At 36.2% G+C, this 21,985-nt stretch overlaps 1 protein-coding gene across 1 annotated transcript; it reads right to left on the bottom strand.

Moving 5' to 3' along the window:
* Positions 1–251: 251 nt before the first annotated feature.
* LOC129232964 (uncharacterized protein K02A2.6-like) lies at positions 252–2,864 on the bottom strand. Its single transcript, XM_054867081.1, has one exon. The coding sequence runs from the start codon at positions 2,862–2,864 to the stop codon at positions 252–254; it is 2,613 nt and encodes an 870-aa protein (XP_054723056.1).
* Positions 2,865–21,985: the final 19,121 nt, after the last annotated feature.

Raw genomic sequence — 21,985 nt, 5'->3', positions numbered from 1 at the left:
TCCTAGATTACACATCCAACATCCTGCATTGCTCGTCGGGGCTCTCCTCTCGAGCAGAGCGCATACACATAACTACATTATTTAGTGGCGCCATCTCTTGACACGCCGTGCAAACAAATACTTACTTTATAACATCCTCTCTTCACATAACAAAAATGAAATTTAAGTTCTATTAAACCAAAAGTTCTCACATAACAAAAATGAAATTAAAGTTCTATTAACCCAAAAGTTCTCACATAATAAAAAGTTCTTCACAAGTTTAGACGACAAGGTCTCACTTTGTTTCTCGTTGACCTTCTGGGTACAATCACCATGGAATCTTGTTTCCGAGGTTGCTGCGCTACTATTGGGGTCGATAAAGGTTGCATCTGTGTTGGGGTCTTGCATTGTGGGGAAAGAACTGGAGGATGCTCCTTGGGAACTGGATTATGACTTGGAGGCGAAAGAAGTGGCGGTTCATTTGAATCGCCCGGCTTTTCTTCTTCCACCACAGGAACTGCGTCCTCCTCTCCAGCATTTGAAGAAGCAGTAGCTGGCCTAGGTTTTATTGAACTTTCTTCAAAGCTGCTGCCAATCCGTCGGCGGATTTGGTCAGCATGACGTATCCATGTGCCCCTGGCAGTTTCAACTTTGCACATGATCTTACCCATTTGGGTTAGAATGCAGCCCTCAATCCACTTAGGGCCCTGTCTGAAGTTGCGAACCCAAACTAAATCCCCTGTCCTGAATCTCCCAGGGTCAGAATGGACTTCTCTTTGCCTATAAGCATTTCTCAGCAAGTCTAAGCGTGAGCGTAGGGGTCGGCCAAACATGCCAAAAGCAGGAGATATGCCCGTAGATGCATGGGGCGTATTCCTATAGTTAAACAAAAATCTGACAAGTCTTTCCTCAAAAGTCCCCTCCCTGATTCTTTTAAGTGCAGATTTCACTGTTCGGACAGCTCTTTCTGCGATCCCATTGGAATTTGGATGGTACGGAGCTGTTTTTATGTCAGAAATGCCATTGTGCGACAGAAACTCACAAAATTCATCACTGCTAAACCCAGGACCATTGTCACTGACTATGCTTTTTGGAATACCAAAACGCGCAAATAAATCTCGCAAAACCATTATGGTAACATTAGCAGAGGTACTGGAGACTCGGGCGACTTCTAACCATTTTGTCTTAGCATCAACAATTATCAGCAGCATATGTCCTTCCACAGGACCGGCATGGTCAATGTGAATTCGTTCCCAAGATTGATCAGGAACAGGCCATGAGACTTGCTTTGCAGGAGGTGCTGAAGCATTTTGCTGGCAGATAGCACACTCCCTTACTTTAGCTTCTAGATCACTATCTATGCTTGGCCACCAAACGTAAGAACGAGCCAATGATTTAATTGCAACTATGCCTTGGTGAGCCGCATGAAGCTCATCTATTATGAATCTCTTAAATTTAGGGGGAATAAATACCCGAGAGCCTCTCAAAATTATACCCCCCTCGATTGACAACTCATCCTTTAATTTGAAAAATGGTTTTAAATTTTGCTGGATGCTTTTAGGGAAACCCCTTGCAATATAAGAACGCAGCAATTTCAGATCCGAGGAACTTTCAATTTCTCTGGCAATTAAATGGCTTGTTACCGGACTACTGTCAAACTGTTTCAAGAGCAATACTGATTCCGCTGGGACTGGCGGATCAGGATATCTAGTAGCTAGAGGTAGACGGCTACAAGCATCAGCATTCGAATGCAAGTTCCCTTTTCGAAATTTTATTTTGTATGAGTAGGCTGATAGGGTCAGAGCCCAACGTTGTATCCGTGCAGCCGCAACAGTAGGAACAGGCTTATCTTCTGAAAGGAGGTTTACAAGAGGACGGTGATCAGTCAAAAGAGTAAAATTTCTGCCGAGCAGGTATTTTCGAAACCGAGTAACTCCAAACACCAAAGCTAATGCTTCTTTCTCAATGTGACTATAATTTCTCTCAGCTTTAGTCAGTGACCGTGAAGCAAAGGCAATAGGGCGGTCCCCATCTTTGGTTTCATGAGATAACACAGCTCCTAATCCGTAAGGACTGGCATCACAAGCCAACACTACTTCTTTGGCATTATCAAAGTGCATCAGGAGTGATGAACTTCTTAGGGTTTCTTTCACTTTAGTAAAAGCTTCTTTCTGAGTTGCACCCCATTCCCATGCCTGTTTCTCTTTTAAAAGTTCATACAAAGGGGCTAGCAGGGTGGCCATGTTCGGCAAAAATTTGGCGTAGTAAGTGATCAGTCCGATAAACGAACGCAATTCATCTACGTTTCTGGGATCAGGTGCACAGGCAATTGCTTCTACCTTCGATTCAACTGGATGGAGTCCATCTTTGTCGATGCGATGACCAAGATATTCAACTGAAGATCTCCAAAACTCGCACTTTTCTGGATGGAGCTTCATGCCAGCTTCTTGCAAGCGTGAGAGAACTGCATTCAAATTCTGTAAATGTTCTACTCTGTCTTTCCCTGTTACTAGGAGATCATCTAAGTAACAGGAAGCACCCTGTAAACCTTGGAGAATCTTTTCCATCTCTCGCTGGAACACCGCAGGAGCAGAAGCTACACCAAATGGTAATCTGGTATAACGGAACAGGCCTTTCTGTGTGTTGATGACTACTAAGTTCTTAGAGTCTTCGTCCAACTGCAACTGGCAATAAGCATCTCGGAGGTCAAGTTTTGAAAATAGGGTTCCACCGGATAACTGAGCAAACAAATCTTCAATGTTTGGCAGTGGATATTGCTCCAATTCTGTTATTTTGTTCGTCGTTAACTTGAAATCTCCACAAATTCTTATGCGGCCGTCTTGCTTAAGTACTGGAACAATTGGTGCTGCAAATTCTGCAGTCATTACAGGTTCTAAGATGCCTTCGTTTACCAGGCGACCAATTTCCTCTTCGACCTTGTTTCTTAATGCATAGGGTACACACCTGGCCTTAAAAAATTTTGGAGTAATGTCTGACTTCCTTGTCAGATGGACTTGAACACCCTTTACTAGGCCCAATGTAGGTGAAAATAAACTATTGTATTCTTTTAAAACAGATTCAAAATTTAATTCCGGCCTTGGAACATTATTTACAGCATAAGGTTGAGATGCATTTTTAAAAACAGACATTAACTTCAAAGGATATATCCAATTACGACCTGCCAAATTCACGTTCCCTTCTTTGACAACCAACAACGGTAAGGAACAGGAATTAGACTTAAACTTCACTGTGACTTGTACACTGCCAATGACTCTAATAGGATGCTCTGTGTACGAATTTAACTTGATTGTAGATGGTTCCAATGGCGGAAAATTCTGTTTAACTTTACTGTAAGCATTTAAAGGTATCAAAGAAAAAGGTGCACCTGTATCCACTTCGAAAATGAAAGGCTGGTCCTCAATAATACATTCCACCTTTGATGGGGGCAGAGCTTCTTGCATACCACAGATGTTGAATAATGTATAGGTTCTTGACATCTCAGTAGTAGGCTCTTCACTGTTCACATTATTCACTTGAGTATTCTTAACTTTTTGTTTCGATCGGCACATTTTTGCAATATGCCCGATCTTTTTGCAGAGATGGCATGTAGAACTTCTGAACCTGCACTCACTTGGCACGTGTGGATCGCCACATCGGTAGCATTTCTGTGAGTCTGCTGTGCATCTGCTAGGACCTTTCTTCGCTTGCATCTTGTTTACTTCAACGCCTGACGACAAGCGAAGGTTGGAGGCATCTCTTGCTGCCGCTTCCATCGTTACTGCCAGTTCCGTAGCTCTCGTCAACGTGAGCTGCGTCTCCGACAGTAACTTTCTCTGTATACCCTCGTCCTGGATACCACAAACGATGCGGTCCCTCAGCATCTGATCCAAAGATGCCCCGTAATTACAATGTTTAGCCAAACTCCGTAGCTCGGCTATGAAAGTTGCCACTGATTCGCCAGCTCGGCGCACGCGGCTGTTAAATTTGTAGCGCTCCACTATCTCCGACGGGGCCGGATCGAAATGCGCGTTCAATACTTGGATAATTTCCTCCAAAGTCTTTGCTGTGGGGGCCGATGGGGACAACAAATTACGTAGCAGAGCATAAGTGTTCGGCCCCACAACGGTTAGAAAGATCGCCCTTTGGCGATCGGCATCTTTTATCTCGTTGGCAACAAAAAACTGCTGTAACCGTTCCGTGTAGAGAGTCCATGATTCGTTTGCCGAATCGTATTCTTTGATGTGGCCAAACGAACCCATGCTTCAGAATTCGTTTTCCGTTATGGTTCCGAAGTGTTCTAATCGCTTGCCTTCACGTTAGGCTTAGCACCCCCATGTGCTTGCAGTTCGCAAATAATATCCTCCCGACGAACGAAAATTATGCATCACTCACTTATCACTTTCTCCTCTGCTCTTATCGCATCCTCGTCGCCACTGTAATGTTGGTTCTGCAGAGCAGGGAAACACATTGGAGAGATCAAAATGCTTTATTCCTAGATTACACATCCAACATCCTGCATTGCTCGTCGGGGCTCTCCTCTCGAGCAGAGCGCATACACATAACTACATTATTTAGTGGCGCCATCTCTTGACACGCCGTGCAAACAAATACTTACTTTATAACACATGCATGCTCACACCTACACATACACACAAATACACACAACTGCCCACACATTCATACCTGCACACAGACACAAACACATATGCTTACAACACACACACACATACCCCGCCCCACGCACACAAACACTCATACACACACCTACCCACACACTCATGACTGCACACAGACACAAACACACCCAGCTAGCACACGAACATTGGTCCAACGTTATCATATTACATTGGACCAACGTCGGCATCTTACGTCGGAACGTACCTTAAAACGGTACGTCGGAAAACGGTTATCCAACGGTTGGTTATTGGTTAGTTTCCAACGTTATTCTAATGTAAAATACAACTGTAAACTAACCATTTACAAACGTAATTTCGATGTAAAATACAACGTTCAACCAATGTTATTCCAATGTAAAATACAACAGTAAACTAACCATTTAAAAACGTAATTTCGATGTAAAAAGCAACACTTAACCAACATTTTCTAATGTTGTTCCAATGTAAAACACAACAGTAAACTAACACTTTCCAAACGTAATTTCGATGTAAAAAAAACAACGCTTAACCTACATTTTCTAACGTTATTCCACTATGAATTTCAACGCTAAACCAACAATCTTCCAATGTTATCTACTTTAACTGTAGCATTTCATTAATAAAATAAGTGTTACGAGGTGTTCTTAGAAGAACGAGTGTAAAGAATAATTTTCAGTCATATTAACATAAAATGATAAAATGGCTGAATTTAATACAATTTATCATTTCCCTATCATTTACAAACGTTTCAATAAAATATGAACAAAAATTAAGATATTGATAATTCTTACCTTTTATTTTTCTGAATAATTACTCCAAAATTATCTTCATAAGCATACATTAGTTTCTTTTTTTCTTTTTCAGGAAATATTAATTACCAGCAAGGTTATTCTTAAGACAATAAAATTTTAGACTTTAAAATTCTGCCACGAAAAATAACCTAGCTTGTTTGAAGGTTCAATTTTGCTTTGACCTGAAATAAGAATAAAAATTTAAAAAAAAAAAAAAAAAGCATACGCGTAAACATTTAGTTAGTAAATCTTCATAGCAATTAAAATGACGTGGGTAAAACTTGAATATTATGAAAAGTACTTATTTTATTGTTTTGCCGAACTATTATATACTCTCCCATTTCATTCAAAAGTTCATGTTCACTGATTTTTTTTTTTTTATTATTATTAGGGAAGGAATTTTAATGTATTTTATCCATCAACGAGAAAAGTTCATTCAAAGACACAATTTTATTTCTATGGTAAATTGCACATGTAATTTGTATGATGAGGAAACTATTTTTAAATATTATGCGTTTAAAATTACCGAAGCTAAACAAAGAACAACACGAAATTCTGAAAGGAATTCAAAGCATTCACAATATTCTTCAGGAAACTAGTTACAGCATCTATCAAAAAAAAAAAAAAAAGTTTGAATATGCGCAAAAATTTTAAGAATTTTGATTCATCGGAGACCCCCCCCCCGAAAAAGAGAAAATACCCCCTAGAAACAACCTTCCCCTAAAAACCCCTGCCAAAACGAATTTGTAGAAAAAATTCAAGTAGTTTAAAACGAAAAAATCTGGGCCTGCACACCCACAATGATTTGTCGTGCTTGGAAAACAAATAAATGTAGAATGCATTTAATAATCACACACACACACACACACACACAAAAAAAAAGTTTTACCTTAGTTTTAACTTTATTGGAAGAAAGAAAAATAGTTGGAAAAATGAATTGATTTACTTTGAAAGACTTGAGTACTTGCGAGGATTCAACACTCGCCGTTAGCAAAGAACGACACGTGTGAATGTATATGAGACCCTGGAATGAAGAAGAAAATGGCTATGCTCCGGCGCACCCCTCCCTCACCCCTTTCAAGTCCTGGGGTCTTAGCAAAACTGCAGAGGGGGGGGGGGGCTTATGGAACGCATTACGCACGCTTCGCTGAACGTGCAAATCAGCAACGAGCTTGCAATAAATGGGCGTAAATGTGAAACAGGTTTGGAGGTTAGAAATAAGTTGGGAATGCGTTTAGTCGGATATAGGTTGGTTTTAAACCATCCTCCGATGCTTCGAATGATCGGATGAGCGTATGAAAAAAACCAATATCTAACCAAAACATATTTCCAGCCATTGCGATGCATTTTCAACCTTTCTCCAACGTAAATCCGATGATTTGTGCTACCTGGGCACATGCCTACACACATACACATACCCCCCCCCACACACACACATACAAACACACACTCGTGATTGCGAGAAACATAATTTGAATTCAAGATGACAAATTAATTTTTTCATTATTTTTTTTTTTAATCTTAAGCTTGAAAGAAGGATTTAATAACATTAGCATAGAGCTTACATCTCCACCTAGTTTAAAAATAATTAATTTGTAACTAACCGTATCTGCAGCAAGCAGCATATTTAGTTAGAATGGACAGTATATGCAAAATATTTTCTTGAATGTATTATCGTAGAACGAAATGAAAAATGTTTAACCGAGAAAAAAAGTTTAGAATGTCTAAAAAAAAAAAAAAAAAAAAAAAAAGCTGAGAATTTTCATCGCCATGTTTACTTTATTGCTTATATAATGAGCTGAAGAGTTCCGCTAAAAATTTATTTAAGGTAATTCCCAACTCCAACGAACTGTAGGGGGCACTGAAGTCACTGTCTAATGGCGGAATTGAAAACTAAAACAAACGCACATGGTAACGAAGAAAATGCTAAAAGTGTTGTGATTTTTGTTCGTACGTATGATTTTTTCGCTTTATTCTTTTTAAATTAATTTTCAAAGTCTTGTGGATATTCTGGCCCACGTAGAAAGAAATGAGAATTCAAGAAGCATTACTAAACGTCAAAGATTAATGCAAACTACGTAGTTCGTAGTTCTAAGCAGCTATTTCGGCGATGTTGAATTCGATATTTATCAATTCTTGATAAAACTAAATAATAATTGTGGTCTGACAAGAATAACAATTAATGCTAGAAAATTCAATATGACATTACAAATTGTTATCGAAAGAAGATGATACTTTTTTGCCTTGCTTGGCTAGCGCTTATTGTTTTTCATTCGTAGCTGAGTTATTTCTCTCGAATTCCCGAATCGGTTCATTTAAAAATTTTCTGTTTCGATTTTTCTAATTTCTGAGTTACGATTTAATTGTGTCATGTTATGCAAATCATCAACAAAATTCTCACGGATATATGGTGATAGTTTTCTTTTCAGTTGATTGACGATTATTGCCTTTCACTTATCGAATTCTGTAATCTTACTACCATTTTATTCCACTCATGATAAAAATTAAAAATGGTTTAACTAAAAACGCGAAATCTCGCCAAGGCTACTTTGCTCGCACTATACTAAAACTATAACCCTAAACAAATTTGGCGAAACCTTTCAGCTGAGAATAAAAGGAATAAAGTAAATTCTTTCTCGGTTATTCATTTTGTTCTACGATAATATATTCAAGAAAATATTTTGCATACTGTCCATTCCAACTAAATGCTGCTGTAAAATATGGTAAGTTTAATTAATTTAAGATTAAAAAAAACCCCATATTCTTACAAATTCATACAAAACAATAAATTTTTTTACCTTGTATAACGTTATCCAAGTTTGTTAATCCAGTATTTTCGCTTTCACCAATTATTAAGGAAATAATGAAAACTAACATTATTTTGAGAAGTTCGAGAATACTACTAAGGGACGAATTAATTTCTGTTGCTGAAAGCAAACTAAGACACATCGATTGCGTTAATAAATACTCAGAACAAACTGCCTGTGTTTACGTCAACAGACACACATGGAACGCAACGTGGCAATGTTTTAGTTTCATTTGCAGTTTTGTAAATCACCGCAAGGTAGCGTATTCGAGCGCTGGAGTTCCGAATTTCAGAATTCGATAAGTTTAAAGAAATAATGAATAAGATCAATAAAAAAGAAAACTACCATTGTGAGAATTTTGTTGATGATTTGCATAGCATGATGGAATTAAAGCATAATTCAGAAATTAGAAACATTCGAAACAGAAAAATTGTAAATTAACCGATTCGGCAATTTGAGAAAAATACTTCAGCTACAAATGCAAAACAATGAGCACTAGCCAAACAAGGCAAAGAAGTATCATCATCCTCTTTTGGTAATAATTCGTAATGTCATATAATTAAATTATCTAGCATTTAATGTTATTCTTGTAAGTCTTATGGCCACAATGAAAATGTAGTTCCATCAAGAATTGATAAATATCGATTTCAACATCGTGGAAATGGCTGCTTAGAACTGCGAAATTTGCATTTAATTTCTGACGTTTAGTATAATGCTTCTTGAATTCTCATTTCTATCTAGGTAGACCAGAATATCCACAAGACTTGAAAATTAATTTTAAAAGAATAAAGCAAAAAAATGATGCATGCAAACAAAAATTACTAGGCTTATTAGCGTTTTCTACGCTACAGCATGCGTTTGTTTCACCTTTTTCATCCGCCATTAGACAGTGGCTGCAGTGGCCCCTATAGTTTGTTGGAGTTGCGAATAAAATTCGGTTCGGTCATCCAGAGAAGACCAGCGCCTCTCCAATTAAAAATAAATAAATAAATAAACTAATTTGAATTTGGACATCCTGAATTCAAATTATGTTTTTCGCAATCACGAGTGTGTATGTGTGTATGTAGGCGTGTGTGGGGTATGTGTGTTTGTGTGTACAGGGTATGTGTATGTGTGTAGGCATGTGTGTTTGTGTCTGCGTGCAGGTATGAGTGTGTAGGTAGTTGTGTGTATGAGTGTTTGTGTGTGTGAGGGGGGAATGTGTATGTGCATGTAGGCATATATGTGTTTGTGTCTGTGTGCAGGCATGAGTGTGTGGGTAGTTGTGTGCAGGTGTCTGTATGTATGCGTGTGTGTGTATGTGTTTGAGTGTGTATTTGTGTATGTGTGTGTATGTGTTTGTGTGTGTGTACGTGCGTGTATGTATGCGTGTAAGTGTAGGATATTGACGCAGCCTAGCAGCATCGTGATGCGTTCGGTCGACGGTGGTGCTGCAGAGGGTGGCGGTGGGAAAATAAAATGATAGGACGCCAAAAACAGTCAAATGAAAGCAATAAGCAATCGTGATTGCTCAATAAAAAATAAAAAACCTTCGAATTTTAAAAATTAATTTTAATTCTGAAATTTTGAATTCAAATTATGTTTTTCGTAATCACGAGTTGCGACAGAACCCTACACATTGGTTACTACCTCACTCGCTTGTTTTTAGAAATGGTTCCTGTCCCTCCTTTTGAGCGATTACGTGTGCATATTTGTGTTGGTGCGTAGACCTGTGTGTATGCACGTTGGCGTATGTGCACGTGTGTAAAAATTCGGGAAAGTATCCCAAATGGTACTTGTATTTATAATCAAATATTAATAAATACATTAAAACAATATTGTTATACACTGTTAAAACCAGGAGTGCCTCAAGGGTAAAGAATTTCACCCTAGGGTGAAAAAACGGTGCCTCAGGGATCAACGGAGGCTAGGAAGTCGTTAAGGTGCTTTTGGTTTCTCAGTGGTTGAACGACGTTCACAAAAGTGCTAAAAGACCATTCAATAGGAGGGCGACTCGTTGCGCATGCGCTCTGACATATCGTCCAACGAAAACTTCAATTTCAAAGGCGGACGAAGAAAGTTGCAACGAAAATTACTTTCACATTGAATGAAGTAGAAAACTGAAAATTTCGTAGATTATTCTTCGAAACCTCGCGTAAGTAAAGGCATTTGATCATATTGTAGCTCTTACGGCGTTCGAACATATTTAAAAGTGTTTAAAGTATGTTGACAGCTGCTTATTGTTCCGTTTACCTTATTAAACATTTAATGTCCTGCTATTTATATCCTGCAAAACTGTTACCTAAAACTATCTATCGCAGTACCAGTGATGGGCATAATCGAGAACTTTTGTGATAATCGAGATCTCAGGGTCGAGTAGTTCTCATAATCGAGTCATTAACAATCGAGATATTTTGAATCGAGTAGTTCTCATAATCGAGTCATTGACAATCGAGATCTTTTGAATCGAGACCTCGAGCGATCTACTCCTCGATTATTTTGAATCGAGGTAACGGGATGTGATAATCGAGAACTCAAGTTGGGATAATCGAGAACTCGACCTGTGAAAATCGAGATTTGATAATCGAGTTCTCGAATGATCTTGAATAATCGAGTGATTCGACTATGAGAACTCGATTATGATTATGCTCATAACTAATCAGTACTATGTTGAACAACAACAACATTAAAAACGAGGAAGCAATATTCCCAACAAAAACAAAATTACACATGCAAAAGCTTGACGACCATCCCAATATTTGAATTATTGATAAAACAGCAAAGCAAAGAGCGAAAATTGAAAGTTATTTTAAAAGCCTTGTTTGAATTAATTACAAATATTTTATTTGGTAACAAACATAAAACGGCAACAGTTAAAAATTTTAAATCATTGAGATAATATTTCCGATCATTTCCATACAATTAAAATCACGAGAAATAAGAAGACGATAATCTATTACGATTTATCATTCTTATTGTTGCATTAATAAAGCTATTTTTATTCGCTAAAAAATAATGATAATAAAAATAAATCAGCACCTCTTGGCGCGATTGGCGCCAAAATTGAACCAAAGCCTGTTTACATATGGATTCACATATATTCCAAATTTCAACCAGAACGTAGCATTACTTCTTGATATTGGGCACTCACAATGGGAAAAAAAAAAAAAAACGGGCGATTGCGCTACCCCCTTTTTAGCTGTTGACACCAAAATAAAATCAGCTTTTATACCCACTAAGGGCTACTTGCCGATAAATTTTTCTTTCATTCCGTTCATTATTTCTTGAGTTAAAGCAGTCACAATTGACGACAAAAAACGTTCTATAGCTCAACCCCCGTTTGAGTTATTGACACCAAAATTGAATCAGCACCTGTTCCTGTTAATGACAACATATGGACCAAATTTTGTTTGATTCCGCCAGTTACTTCCTGAGGAATAGCAATCACACGTGACTCAAAAAACGTCCCATTGCTCCACCCCCCTTGGAGGAATTTGCGCCAAAATCCAATAGGCACAAGTTTACATAGGGGCACATATGTGTATCAAATTTCGTTTGATTTCATGCGGTAGTTTTTGCTGTAGAGCGGCCACAAAAAACTGGTCACACACAGACGTGACACACATACACACACACATACACACAGACAGACAGACATTTTCCAAAAATGTCGAAATGGACTCAGCACACCTCAAAACGTTCAAATCCGTCAAAATTCGAAATTCGAAAATTTGCACGAATCCAATACTTTCTTCTATATATTAGATATAGAAACAAGTAATAACTAGTATGTTGTGGCCATCACGAAACTTTCTTCTATATTTTTCTTTTTTTTTTCTGATCCCTCCCCATGCTTGACGAGGAAGCAATATTCCCAACAAAAACAAAATTACACATGCAAAAACTTGACGACTATCCCAATGTCTGAATTATTGCAAAAGCAAAGCAAAGAGCGAAAATTGAAAGTTATTTTAAAAGCCTTGCTTGAATTAATTACAAATATTTTATTTGTTAACAAACATAAGATGGCAACAGTTAAAAATTTTAAATCATTGAGATAATATTTCCTATCATTTCCATACAATTAAAATCACGAGAAATACGCAGACGACAATCTATTACGATTTATCTTTCTTATTGTTGCATTAATAAAAATATTTTTATTCGCAAAAAAAAAAAAAAAATCAACACCTCTTGGAGCGATCGGCGTCAAAATTGAACCAAAGCCTGTTTACACATGGATTCACATATATTCCGAATTTCAACCAGAACGTAGCATTAGTTCTTGAGATAGGACTCTCAAAATGGAAAAAAAGAACGGGTGATTGCGCTACCCCCTTTTTAGCTGTTGACACAAAAATAAAATCAGTTCTTATACCCACTAAGGGCTACTTGCCGATAAATTTTTTTTTCATTCCGTTCATTATTTCTTGAGATACAGCAGTCACAATTGACGACAAAAAACGTTCTATAGCTCAACCCCCGTTTGAGTTATTGACACCAAAATTGAATCAGCACCTGTTCCTGTTAATACCAACATATGGACCAAATTTTGTTTGATTCCGCCAGTTACTTCCTGAGTAATAGCAAGCACGCGTAACTCGAAAAACGTCCCACTGCTCCACCCCCCTTGGAGGAATTCGCACCAAAAACTAATGGGCACAAGTTCACATAGGGGCACATATGTGTACCAAATTTCGTTCGATTTCATGCGGTAGTTTTTGTTGTAGAGCGGCCACAAAAAACTGGTCACACACAGACGTGACACACATACACACACACATACACACACACACACACATACACATACAGACAGACAGACATTTTCCAAAAATGGTCGAAATGGACTCAGCACACCTCAAAACGTTCGAATCCGTCAAAATTCGAAATTCGAAAATTTGCACGAATCCAATACTTTCTTCTATATATTAGATATAGAAGAAAGTAAAAACGTTTAATCAGCTGATAATTGAATCGATAATTCCGGAATAAAAATGCATTGACGTGAGCAGATATACCAAATGTCTGTTTATTCTCAATGAAGTAACTACGTAGAGGAAACAAACAGAGAATTAAAAGCGAAAAAAGAAAAAAAAAAGAGACGAAAAACTTGACATTGAAAAAGAAGGGCTTTAAGGTTATTTATCCTATAAGCATAAGGGTACTCAAATGTCGAATCTTATAATAAGTATTGATATTGTTACGCGTTTGGTGCCGCTTGAAACTTTCTTTAAATGACGACACAGTTCTTGAGAAAACACAGGAGATTTATTTACAGCTATGTACAGGAAGCGTAGTTACAACTGCTAAATCAATCATAAGCAATTAAGCAAATATCAATTAACACCGTAAACTCAACGGTTGCACACGTATTTACATCCAAATACCCAAAAATACATCTCAAAGGCTTCACAAAACAGAGCTAATACATGCTCTCCAGCGCACCGCTGACACGATTCACAAGCAAAAACTAACTCGAGACGGACTCCCCCGTAGGCCGTGGCTATTTATAAATCTCGAAAGAAGTTTCCACAAAAATCGAAATGCTTCTTGTATTTTCTTTTTATTCATTCACGAATCTTATCAATGAAAAATAGGGGGACCATATACTTCAGTCGAATGTATACTTCAGTCGAATGTCAGGGGGTTGTATGTACACTGTAAAAAATCTCGGAAAACTCTCTGAATATACAAAAAAGTTTTCCGTAATACACAGATTCGTACGCCCTCCGCAGTTTTCTGCTATAATCAAAAACGTTTCCTGTTTAGCAAGAAAGTAAGAGTCGACGCATGCGCAGCTCTCACGGCAATTTTATAGTCCAGCAGCAAAACTAAACTGAAACTTTCGAAAGCACGCAATGAAAACAAGTGCTGACTCATGTATGCGAAGTAAAACTCATCAAGGGGATTAGTAGAAGTTTTGTTCCTCGCATGAATTCACTGAAGATAATTTTAAAGTCTTATATTTTCTTGCATATGTATCGTCATGAGATTGAATTCGAAGCTATGTCACTTATTTTTAAGTACGAAGTGCAAATTCTCGACGCATGCTCGCGGAAGGAATACAAACTGAAATTAAAAACCAAATAACTGCCGAGAGGACGCCATCTAAATTCATTGCGTCGCATAACTTGTGTAGGTAATTCACTTTTTTCTTGGATACTTTTCTTCTTTCTATACCAAATGGGTAATTTTTGTTGGCAGAATTTTATTCTGTCATAAAAATCACCTTTTTGGTGACCAAAGCCTGCAAAAGACCACCACCGACGAATAGGTAAGTCGCTTTGCAACTCTATTACTTTAAAGAGATTTAGTTCATATAAATCTCGTTAAAAAAACTATTTTCTTCAGTATTATTTTTTTGTTGTGAACTATTGCAATTTGAAAATATTTTACATTATATAGAACACATATTTAAAGTGCAAGTGTGTCTAGTTTTATTCTGTAAAATTTATGAATTGAAGATTATAAAAAAAATTAAATAAGTGTTATTGTGTACTTTGTTTTTATGTGTCAATCTCAGTTAATATTTGGCTGAACATTTATGTATCAAGCATTATGAATTAAATGTTATAATATGCAAATTGTCAGGTTTGCTAGTTCGTCTTTAAGGTTGCATGTTTTCATTCTCTTGTAAACAGTGTAGCTAGATTGTATGAGGGGCATTCCACGGTATTTTGGACATTATGTAGAGTCCGTAACGTGACCTTTTTTTGCCATAACTTTTTAATTTACCGTTAGATTTGCAAATTATTTTAATTTGAGCTGGTGTGTTGGTAGGAAAAGATCAAAATAAAATAATATGCTAATCAAACAGTAAATTAAAAAGTTATGGCAAAAAAGGTCACGTTACGGACTCTACATAAATGTCAAAAATACCTTGGAATGCCCCATGAAGTAAAAAAAAAAACTATCTCTTGTAATTAGGAACATAGTGCTTCAGTATTATCTAAATGACGATATCTCTTTAAATATTTGCATTAGCGAAACGCTTTAAATTAGTTAAATGTGTATTAATTTATTTAACAAATAGATACATATATGTATTTAAAAGTGTCTTCATTTTTTTCGTTTTACGAGCCTCAATTTTACCAAAAGCAAAAAAAAAAAAAAGACTTAATAAAATAATTTTGTATTTTTACACCATATTAAAGTATTTGACTTATAATTTATATGATACTTTGATTTATAATGTATATGATACTTTGATTTATAATGTATATGATGTTGCTTTTTCAAGGGGGGGTGGGCGCTTCATAGCATTTTATGGGTGCACCATCACTCTTATGTTGGGGGGGGGGGGTATTCTTGTATATATGAAATGGAATAATCATGTAATAGAGTTCAATGTTTTAATAAATAAAATATATAATGCATTTTGCGCACACTAAAAATAAAATCAGTAACCTATTTTGAATAAGTATTTATATTTGTGATGAGATGGAAAAGGGCAAGAACAGAAGAATCAACCCGAATGGTTCCAGCAGGGGGACTTGGTGTCATATTTAAATTCATCAATTTCTCTGTTGGTACTTTTCGGTACACTTTGTTCGTCAGAGAAATTGACTTGAGGTGAACGAATTTAGGAACGCGAAGGGTAGGTAAGTCCTGTCAAATTTTATCCGAAGATAAAAGCTATCAAGTTTGATACAAGATGTTTTTAAGTTCTGCATTAAAAATACAATATGTTGATAGTTTTGTCTTGAAAATATTGAGAGACAAACTGAAGTTTAAGATTGTTTAACAAACAATCCTCACTTTTCAGAAGGTACCCCCACTCCAATTCCCCGACGATTTTGTGATTAGGAATGAAACTACTAGATTATTTCATAATTTTTCAAAAATTTATAACTGTGCATATGTTATGCTGTTAACCATGCTATTTGTCATTAGAAATTCCAAAAAAAAAAAAAAAATCCACGAATGATTCTAAAATTGCTTGTATTATTGCTCTTAGATATGAAAGAATTGAAACTGATATGGTATGCAATACTATAATAAAGAATTATATTTTAGAAAAAATCACGGAAAAAGGATTCCGAAATTCTCGGAAACGTTTTTGAAAATTGTTTGGAGAATTCCGAAATACTCGGAAACGTTTTCGAAACTTTCATGAACCACAGCTGCACAGAATACTCAGAAACATTTCTGGAAATTACGGAAAGAGGATTCCGAAATACTCAGAAACGTTTCTGAAAATTACAGAAAGAGGATTCCGAAATACTCAGAAACGTTTCTGAAAATTACAGAAAGAGGATTCCGAAATACTCAGACACGTTTCTGGACATTACAGAAAGAGGATTCCGAAATACTCAGAAACGTTTTTGAAACTTTCATGAACCACAGCTGCACGATATACTCAGAAACGTTTCCGGATTTTTTTTACAGTGTACATTACAAGAAACTATTTACAGGTTACGTTACTAAGATAATTTTCGATGAAAAATAACGGAATAAACGCCAAATTTAGCTAGATTAAAACAAATTAATCACAAAAATAATTACTATTTACAGAATTTGTAACAATATGTTACGCTCGATTAAAATTTTTTAGCGTTTATGAAACACTTTTATTTTCCCATGATTCTAATCTAATGTTACTTAATATTTCTGGTTGTTTTGGCAAATGATTAATAAATACATTCCCTGTTGATTTTCGGTACGGATCATGCCGTAGTAGATGTCAGCAACATATTAATTACTGAGCAGTCCAAGTGTGGATATAAGAAAGTTAGTGCACGAACAGACAAATTAAAGTCATGAACACTTCTAAACTACGTTCGAAAGTTGAATTGTGATCAAATGCCTTCGTAATATAAATCAAAATAAACGAAACACATTTGTATTCGAAAACGCACACAGCATGGGGGGTGGGGGAATCGTTATAGGAAGCAATAAAGGTGCCATTTTTCTCACCTAGGGTACCATCTTTCACCTCCGGTCACGTTGAGTGAAGGGAGTCAGTTTTTCACCCTTGCTTAGGGTGCAATTTCGGCTCTCTATCGGGTGCCGCTGGTGAACAAGCGTTTCACCCCTGAAAGGTGCCAAATGCAACCTGCAGTTTTAACAGTGTAGACAGGTTATCGTTGTAGATAGTTTAGTTATTTATGCTGACATTTTCCTGGGATCAAGGAAATGTCGTTATACAGGTTTATTGTTATAGACAGTATTGTTATACACAGGTTTCACTGTATCCGAAATATGAAACATAACAAAGTGTACTTACTTTACTTCAATGTGCAGTTTTAAACCATAGTGGACTCGGGCTACAACGCGACTTACGCGAAACGTCTATACAGTGTGCTTCTCTCGAGTAACGAATTTTGGAGCTAACACGAATTTCTCATCCAGCAACACGAAAATTTTCGGAAGAGAATCGCTGGGCTGAAGGCGCTTCGATATCGTCCATTTTGGTTTTCGACACTCCACACCGCACTAGTCGAAACATCGCTTTACGAATTTACAAATCGCCACTTCTCATCTTTTTCATTCTAAATATGAAGTTGATGAAACATAATTTCACATAAGTGATTATTTATCTAAAGTTTGAAAATGGAAAGAAAACTAAAACGTTTCGGACGACTAAAGAAATGTAAAGAATTTCGATATGCTTGAACAACTACTAAATGTAAAGAATAAATACCTTTGTGCTGAAAAATTAAAATGTCAGTAATCCAACGTTATTAAGCACAAAACTTGCAAATGATTGCAGACACGTGTTTCGGTGTTACAAGGAACACCTTTTTCAATGCAAAGAAGTGTGAGCTTTTGGATGAAAAGTCATCCGAGAAAAGCCAAAAAAAGCTTTTCTCGGATGACTTTTCATCCAAAAGCTCACACTTCTTTGCATTGAAAAAGGTGTTCCTTGTAACACCGAAACACGTGTCTGCAATCATTTGCAAGTTTTGTGCTTAATAACGTTGGATTACTGACATTTTAACTACTAAATGTGTCGAATATAATTAATGTTCCTACTGTACGTACTACTGTAGTGTTGCATTTTATTATTGCTACATACTATACGTACCGTACTGTTTCATTTTATGCCATTCTCTCCCATTGATTTTGTGCAGCCTAACATTATTTTTTATTCAATAACGCAGCTTTTTTAAATACAGTAAAATTTCAGTTCCCTATGTTTAAATACGGTAATATGAAGTTAAAAAATGGCCTAAAACAGTTTGAGAGATGTTTTCAAATGTATAAATAACTGTTATGTTCATTAAAAAAAATGTATAGATACACTTTTCCACAACGCGAAATTTCAACCTATGCGAGGAGTCTTGGAACGCATCCCTCGCATAAGTTCAAATTCGACTGAATATGCGGATGGCATTGATACCAAAAGCTTTTTGCACAAGGAAAACTCTAAAGTTTATCACGTTACCCTTATGTAAACTTCATTCTTTAAACCAAACTTATTCCAATTCAATTTTTTGTACTTTAATGAATTTGAAATACAACGAGTTTATTTCCGGTGTAGTTACACGTAGATTCAAAAATTTATTGAAATAAAGAAAAACCTGGAATTGATTGAAACTCAAAAATTAACAAGCAATATAAGTAAAAATGCATGTAACGAAATTTTGGAAACATGGAATTCGATTCCAGATACATTTTACTGTTTGAAGAAGCTGGTTCATGTCAATTTAACCATGGTCATCATGTTCTTTTACCTGGAAATCATTATTTTCAGAGATGAATAATCTTGAGGTCATTTATAAACTGTTTCGAAGATGACTCCAATTTAGCATGCGTTCTGGTAAAGTAACATCTTACATAGAATCCTAACAAATTATTTGTCATCTAATCTGCAACAACAGAATTAATGCAACAACACACGAATGTTACTTTAGTTTGAATTACAAGTATAACTAACACATATTGACTACCATACAGTTCAAAATATATTTTCTTCCGCGTAAGTAAGAAGTTTTGCGTTGATAGTAATGAGTTTAACTATTTTCGCAGTAATCACAACATCACAAGTCAAACTTATTTGACAGCATATCTTTATTTCATTAAACTTTTCTTTAGAAACAAATCACACGTTGATACATCTATGACAACTTCATAGTTCAAACCTTTTAAGTTAATCTTTTGAGGAGAGATTATTGATTTTCCAGTTAATGGTTTAGATGGGTACTTCTGATTAAACAGATTGTCTCACAACTACTTTTTCTGTCAGTATCAGTGGTTTTAAATTTAAATGTTAAATAATTTGGTAACACATTATTGCTTACAAACTGGGATAAAACATTTTATCGATGACATACCAAAATAACTGTTTGAGCACATTTAAAGACTAAATACTGCAAGCAGATGTAAACACACATACTGGTTATTTTCTTTTCCATCCCATCGCATTTGACTGAAGTACAGAAACTTCACTAAAAGACCTTATATCGTCCTCAAACCTATCTTCCTTCTTCCGATTTAATTATTTTTTTTAATGTGTATAAAGCTCTTTTTTATGGTTTACTCTCATTTAAATGTTTCTTGCACATTTAAAATTCGAAAACTATTCTTCTTGAATTAAATGTGTACGTATATACAGGGTTTTCCGTTTTAACCTGCATACCTTTATTTTCGCAACCGTTAGTCTTAGATGCATACTTCCAATTGCAAAAATGTTCAAAATGATATTCAGAGTTAAGATATTGAAAGTTTGAAGCTAAAATAAAAATGAGTCAAAATATACAAAATTTAACTTTTTATACGGGCCCTAAGTTCTCCATCTTATATCCAGGGAAATAATCTTCATTGAAAACTTACTGACACAAAAAACTTGACATTTGTGCGACTAATACTCAAGGAGGTATTCTAGTTTTAAGTTTTAAGGGACCATACAGAACAGGAGATTGGAACTTATCGCGGAGATTTTCAATGGAGATTATTTCCCTAAATATAAGTTAGGGGACCTGGGGCCAGTATAAAAAGTTATAAGGGGTCACGGCACACTAACGAGGTACGGGGAGATATACCGTATCTCACGGTGAGCAAGACCCACACATTAAGGGGTAAACACCCAGCTGAGCGGAAGCTCAGTATGGTGACCTTCCCCGGCGCAATAAGCACCAAGCCCGTCCGTAGCACAGACGACTATCGACCGCCGCACTCAGTCCCGCGGGGGGCCCGCTACGCGGACCCCCCGTGAGACGGAACCTAAGGCCTACGGCTAAGAGGTGGGGTGTGTGCGGAGAAAAGTATAAAAAGTTATATATTGTATTTTTTGATTTATTTTTATTTTCACTCCAAACTTTCAATATCTTAACTCTGCATCTGATTTTGAACGTTTTTGCAATTGAAAGTATAAATCTATTACTAACGGTTGCAAAAATAAAGGTCTTGCAGGTTAAAACGGAACACCCTGTATAACTAATGAGAGTATCATAACAGCGATTTTAAGAGTCATTTTTTTTTTTTTAAGCTGGACACTTTTGATAGTTGATGTCTTCAATTTTCGTAAAAATTTCAAAATGTGTTAGTAGTTCTATGATAAGAAAAAGTGAAGTTTCTTTTTCTAAAAAAACTGATTTGTTTGTCTTTGGGTAGGGGTTAAAGTTTTAGGTCGTGAAAAAAAAGAGCTAAGTATATGATTGCTTTGCTTCAAAAGCAATGAGTGAACCAAGCCAATTCTTTCAAATGAGGATACTATTTGATACTAGATACACGCTAGAATAAACACTTTGATGGCTCAATCATGGCTTTGGGGGCAAAGGTCAATTGAAACTGATACTTTTTTTTTTTTTTTTTGCCTTGTTTAGGCCCGGATATCTGCTAAAGCCGTGAATAATCCTCGGAAATAAGTACATGATTAACTACTCACCACAGTATAGTACTAAGAAAAATATAAAATAGCTTTCGTTTCTCTTGGCTTTAGTAGTCAAACGGTCTCAAAGTTGATAATTTTTTTTTTAAATGGCCAAGTTTAAAGGTCAATAACTTTAATCGCGACGGGTCAACAACTTTGGGACACAGCTGTACTTATAGTCTGAGTGGTGTAGTTTAAGGTCCAGGTTAAAAACCCATGGCAACTAATGAACATTTTTAATTACTCGGTCTCAAAGTTCATAATTTGAAACAAAAAGAATCACAGTTTTAGATCAAACGCCTGAGTCAATAACTTTGAACAAGAGCTGTAATTATGCTCTACGTCGTGTAGTTTTAGACTCATGTCAGAAAACCATGCGATCTAATCATCTTACTTAATTAAACGGTCTCAAAAATTATGACTTCATTATAGCGTTTTTTCACGAGTTCAAATTCTTGCTGCTCAAAATTTTATGATTTCCAACTTATTTAAATACTAGAACGAATCAAAACCTAATGTACTTTAAGCTCCCAAAATTTCGTTCTTCTAGTGTAGTAAAATGTTCTGTAACCTTTACCACAACATGGCAATTGTTCTCACAAATCTGATCCGCCATTTTGGAGCACTATATTTTAGAGATCCTAGATCCTCAGGATTCGGCTCTCGGAAGCTGAAAATTAGCATCAGGTTAGTTTCAAAGACATCTCTACTCTTTAATAAAATTTCATCCCAATTCGGGGATGATCGAGTGGGGACAGTTTGAAAAATTAGGTCAGTTGTCGTGGAGTCACTCTGATATAATTATTCTGCACATTTCACCTGCATCTATTGTTATTGTCCAACAAACCTGTGTTTTTTTTTCTTCTTGACGTTATATTTATATTTTTACTTTTGAGCCTTATTTAATGAATTTATTTATAAAAGTTTATTACTAAGTAGTGTATATGCAAATTCTGCTGT

This window comes from Uloborus diversus, chromosome 1 (genome assembly GCF_026930045.1).
Source record: "Uloborus diversus isolate 005 chromosome 1, Udiv.v.3.1, whole genome shotgun sequence".
NCBI lineage: Eukaryota > Metazoa > Arthropoda > Arachnida > Araneae > Uloboridae > Uloborus > Uloborus diversus.
This window is presented reverse-complemented; position numbering and strand designations above follow the sequence as displayed.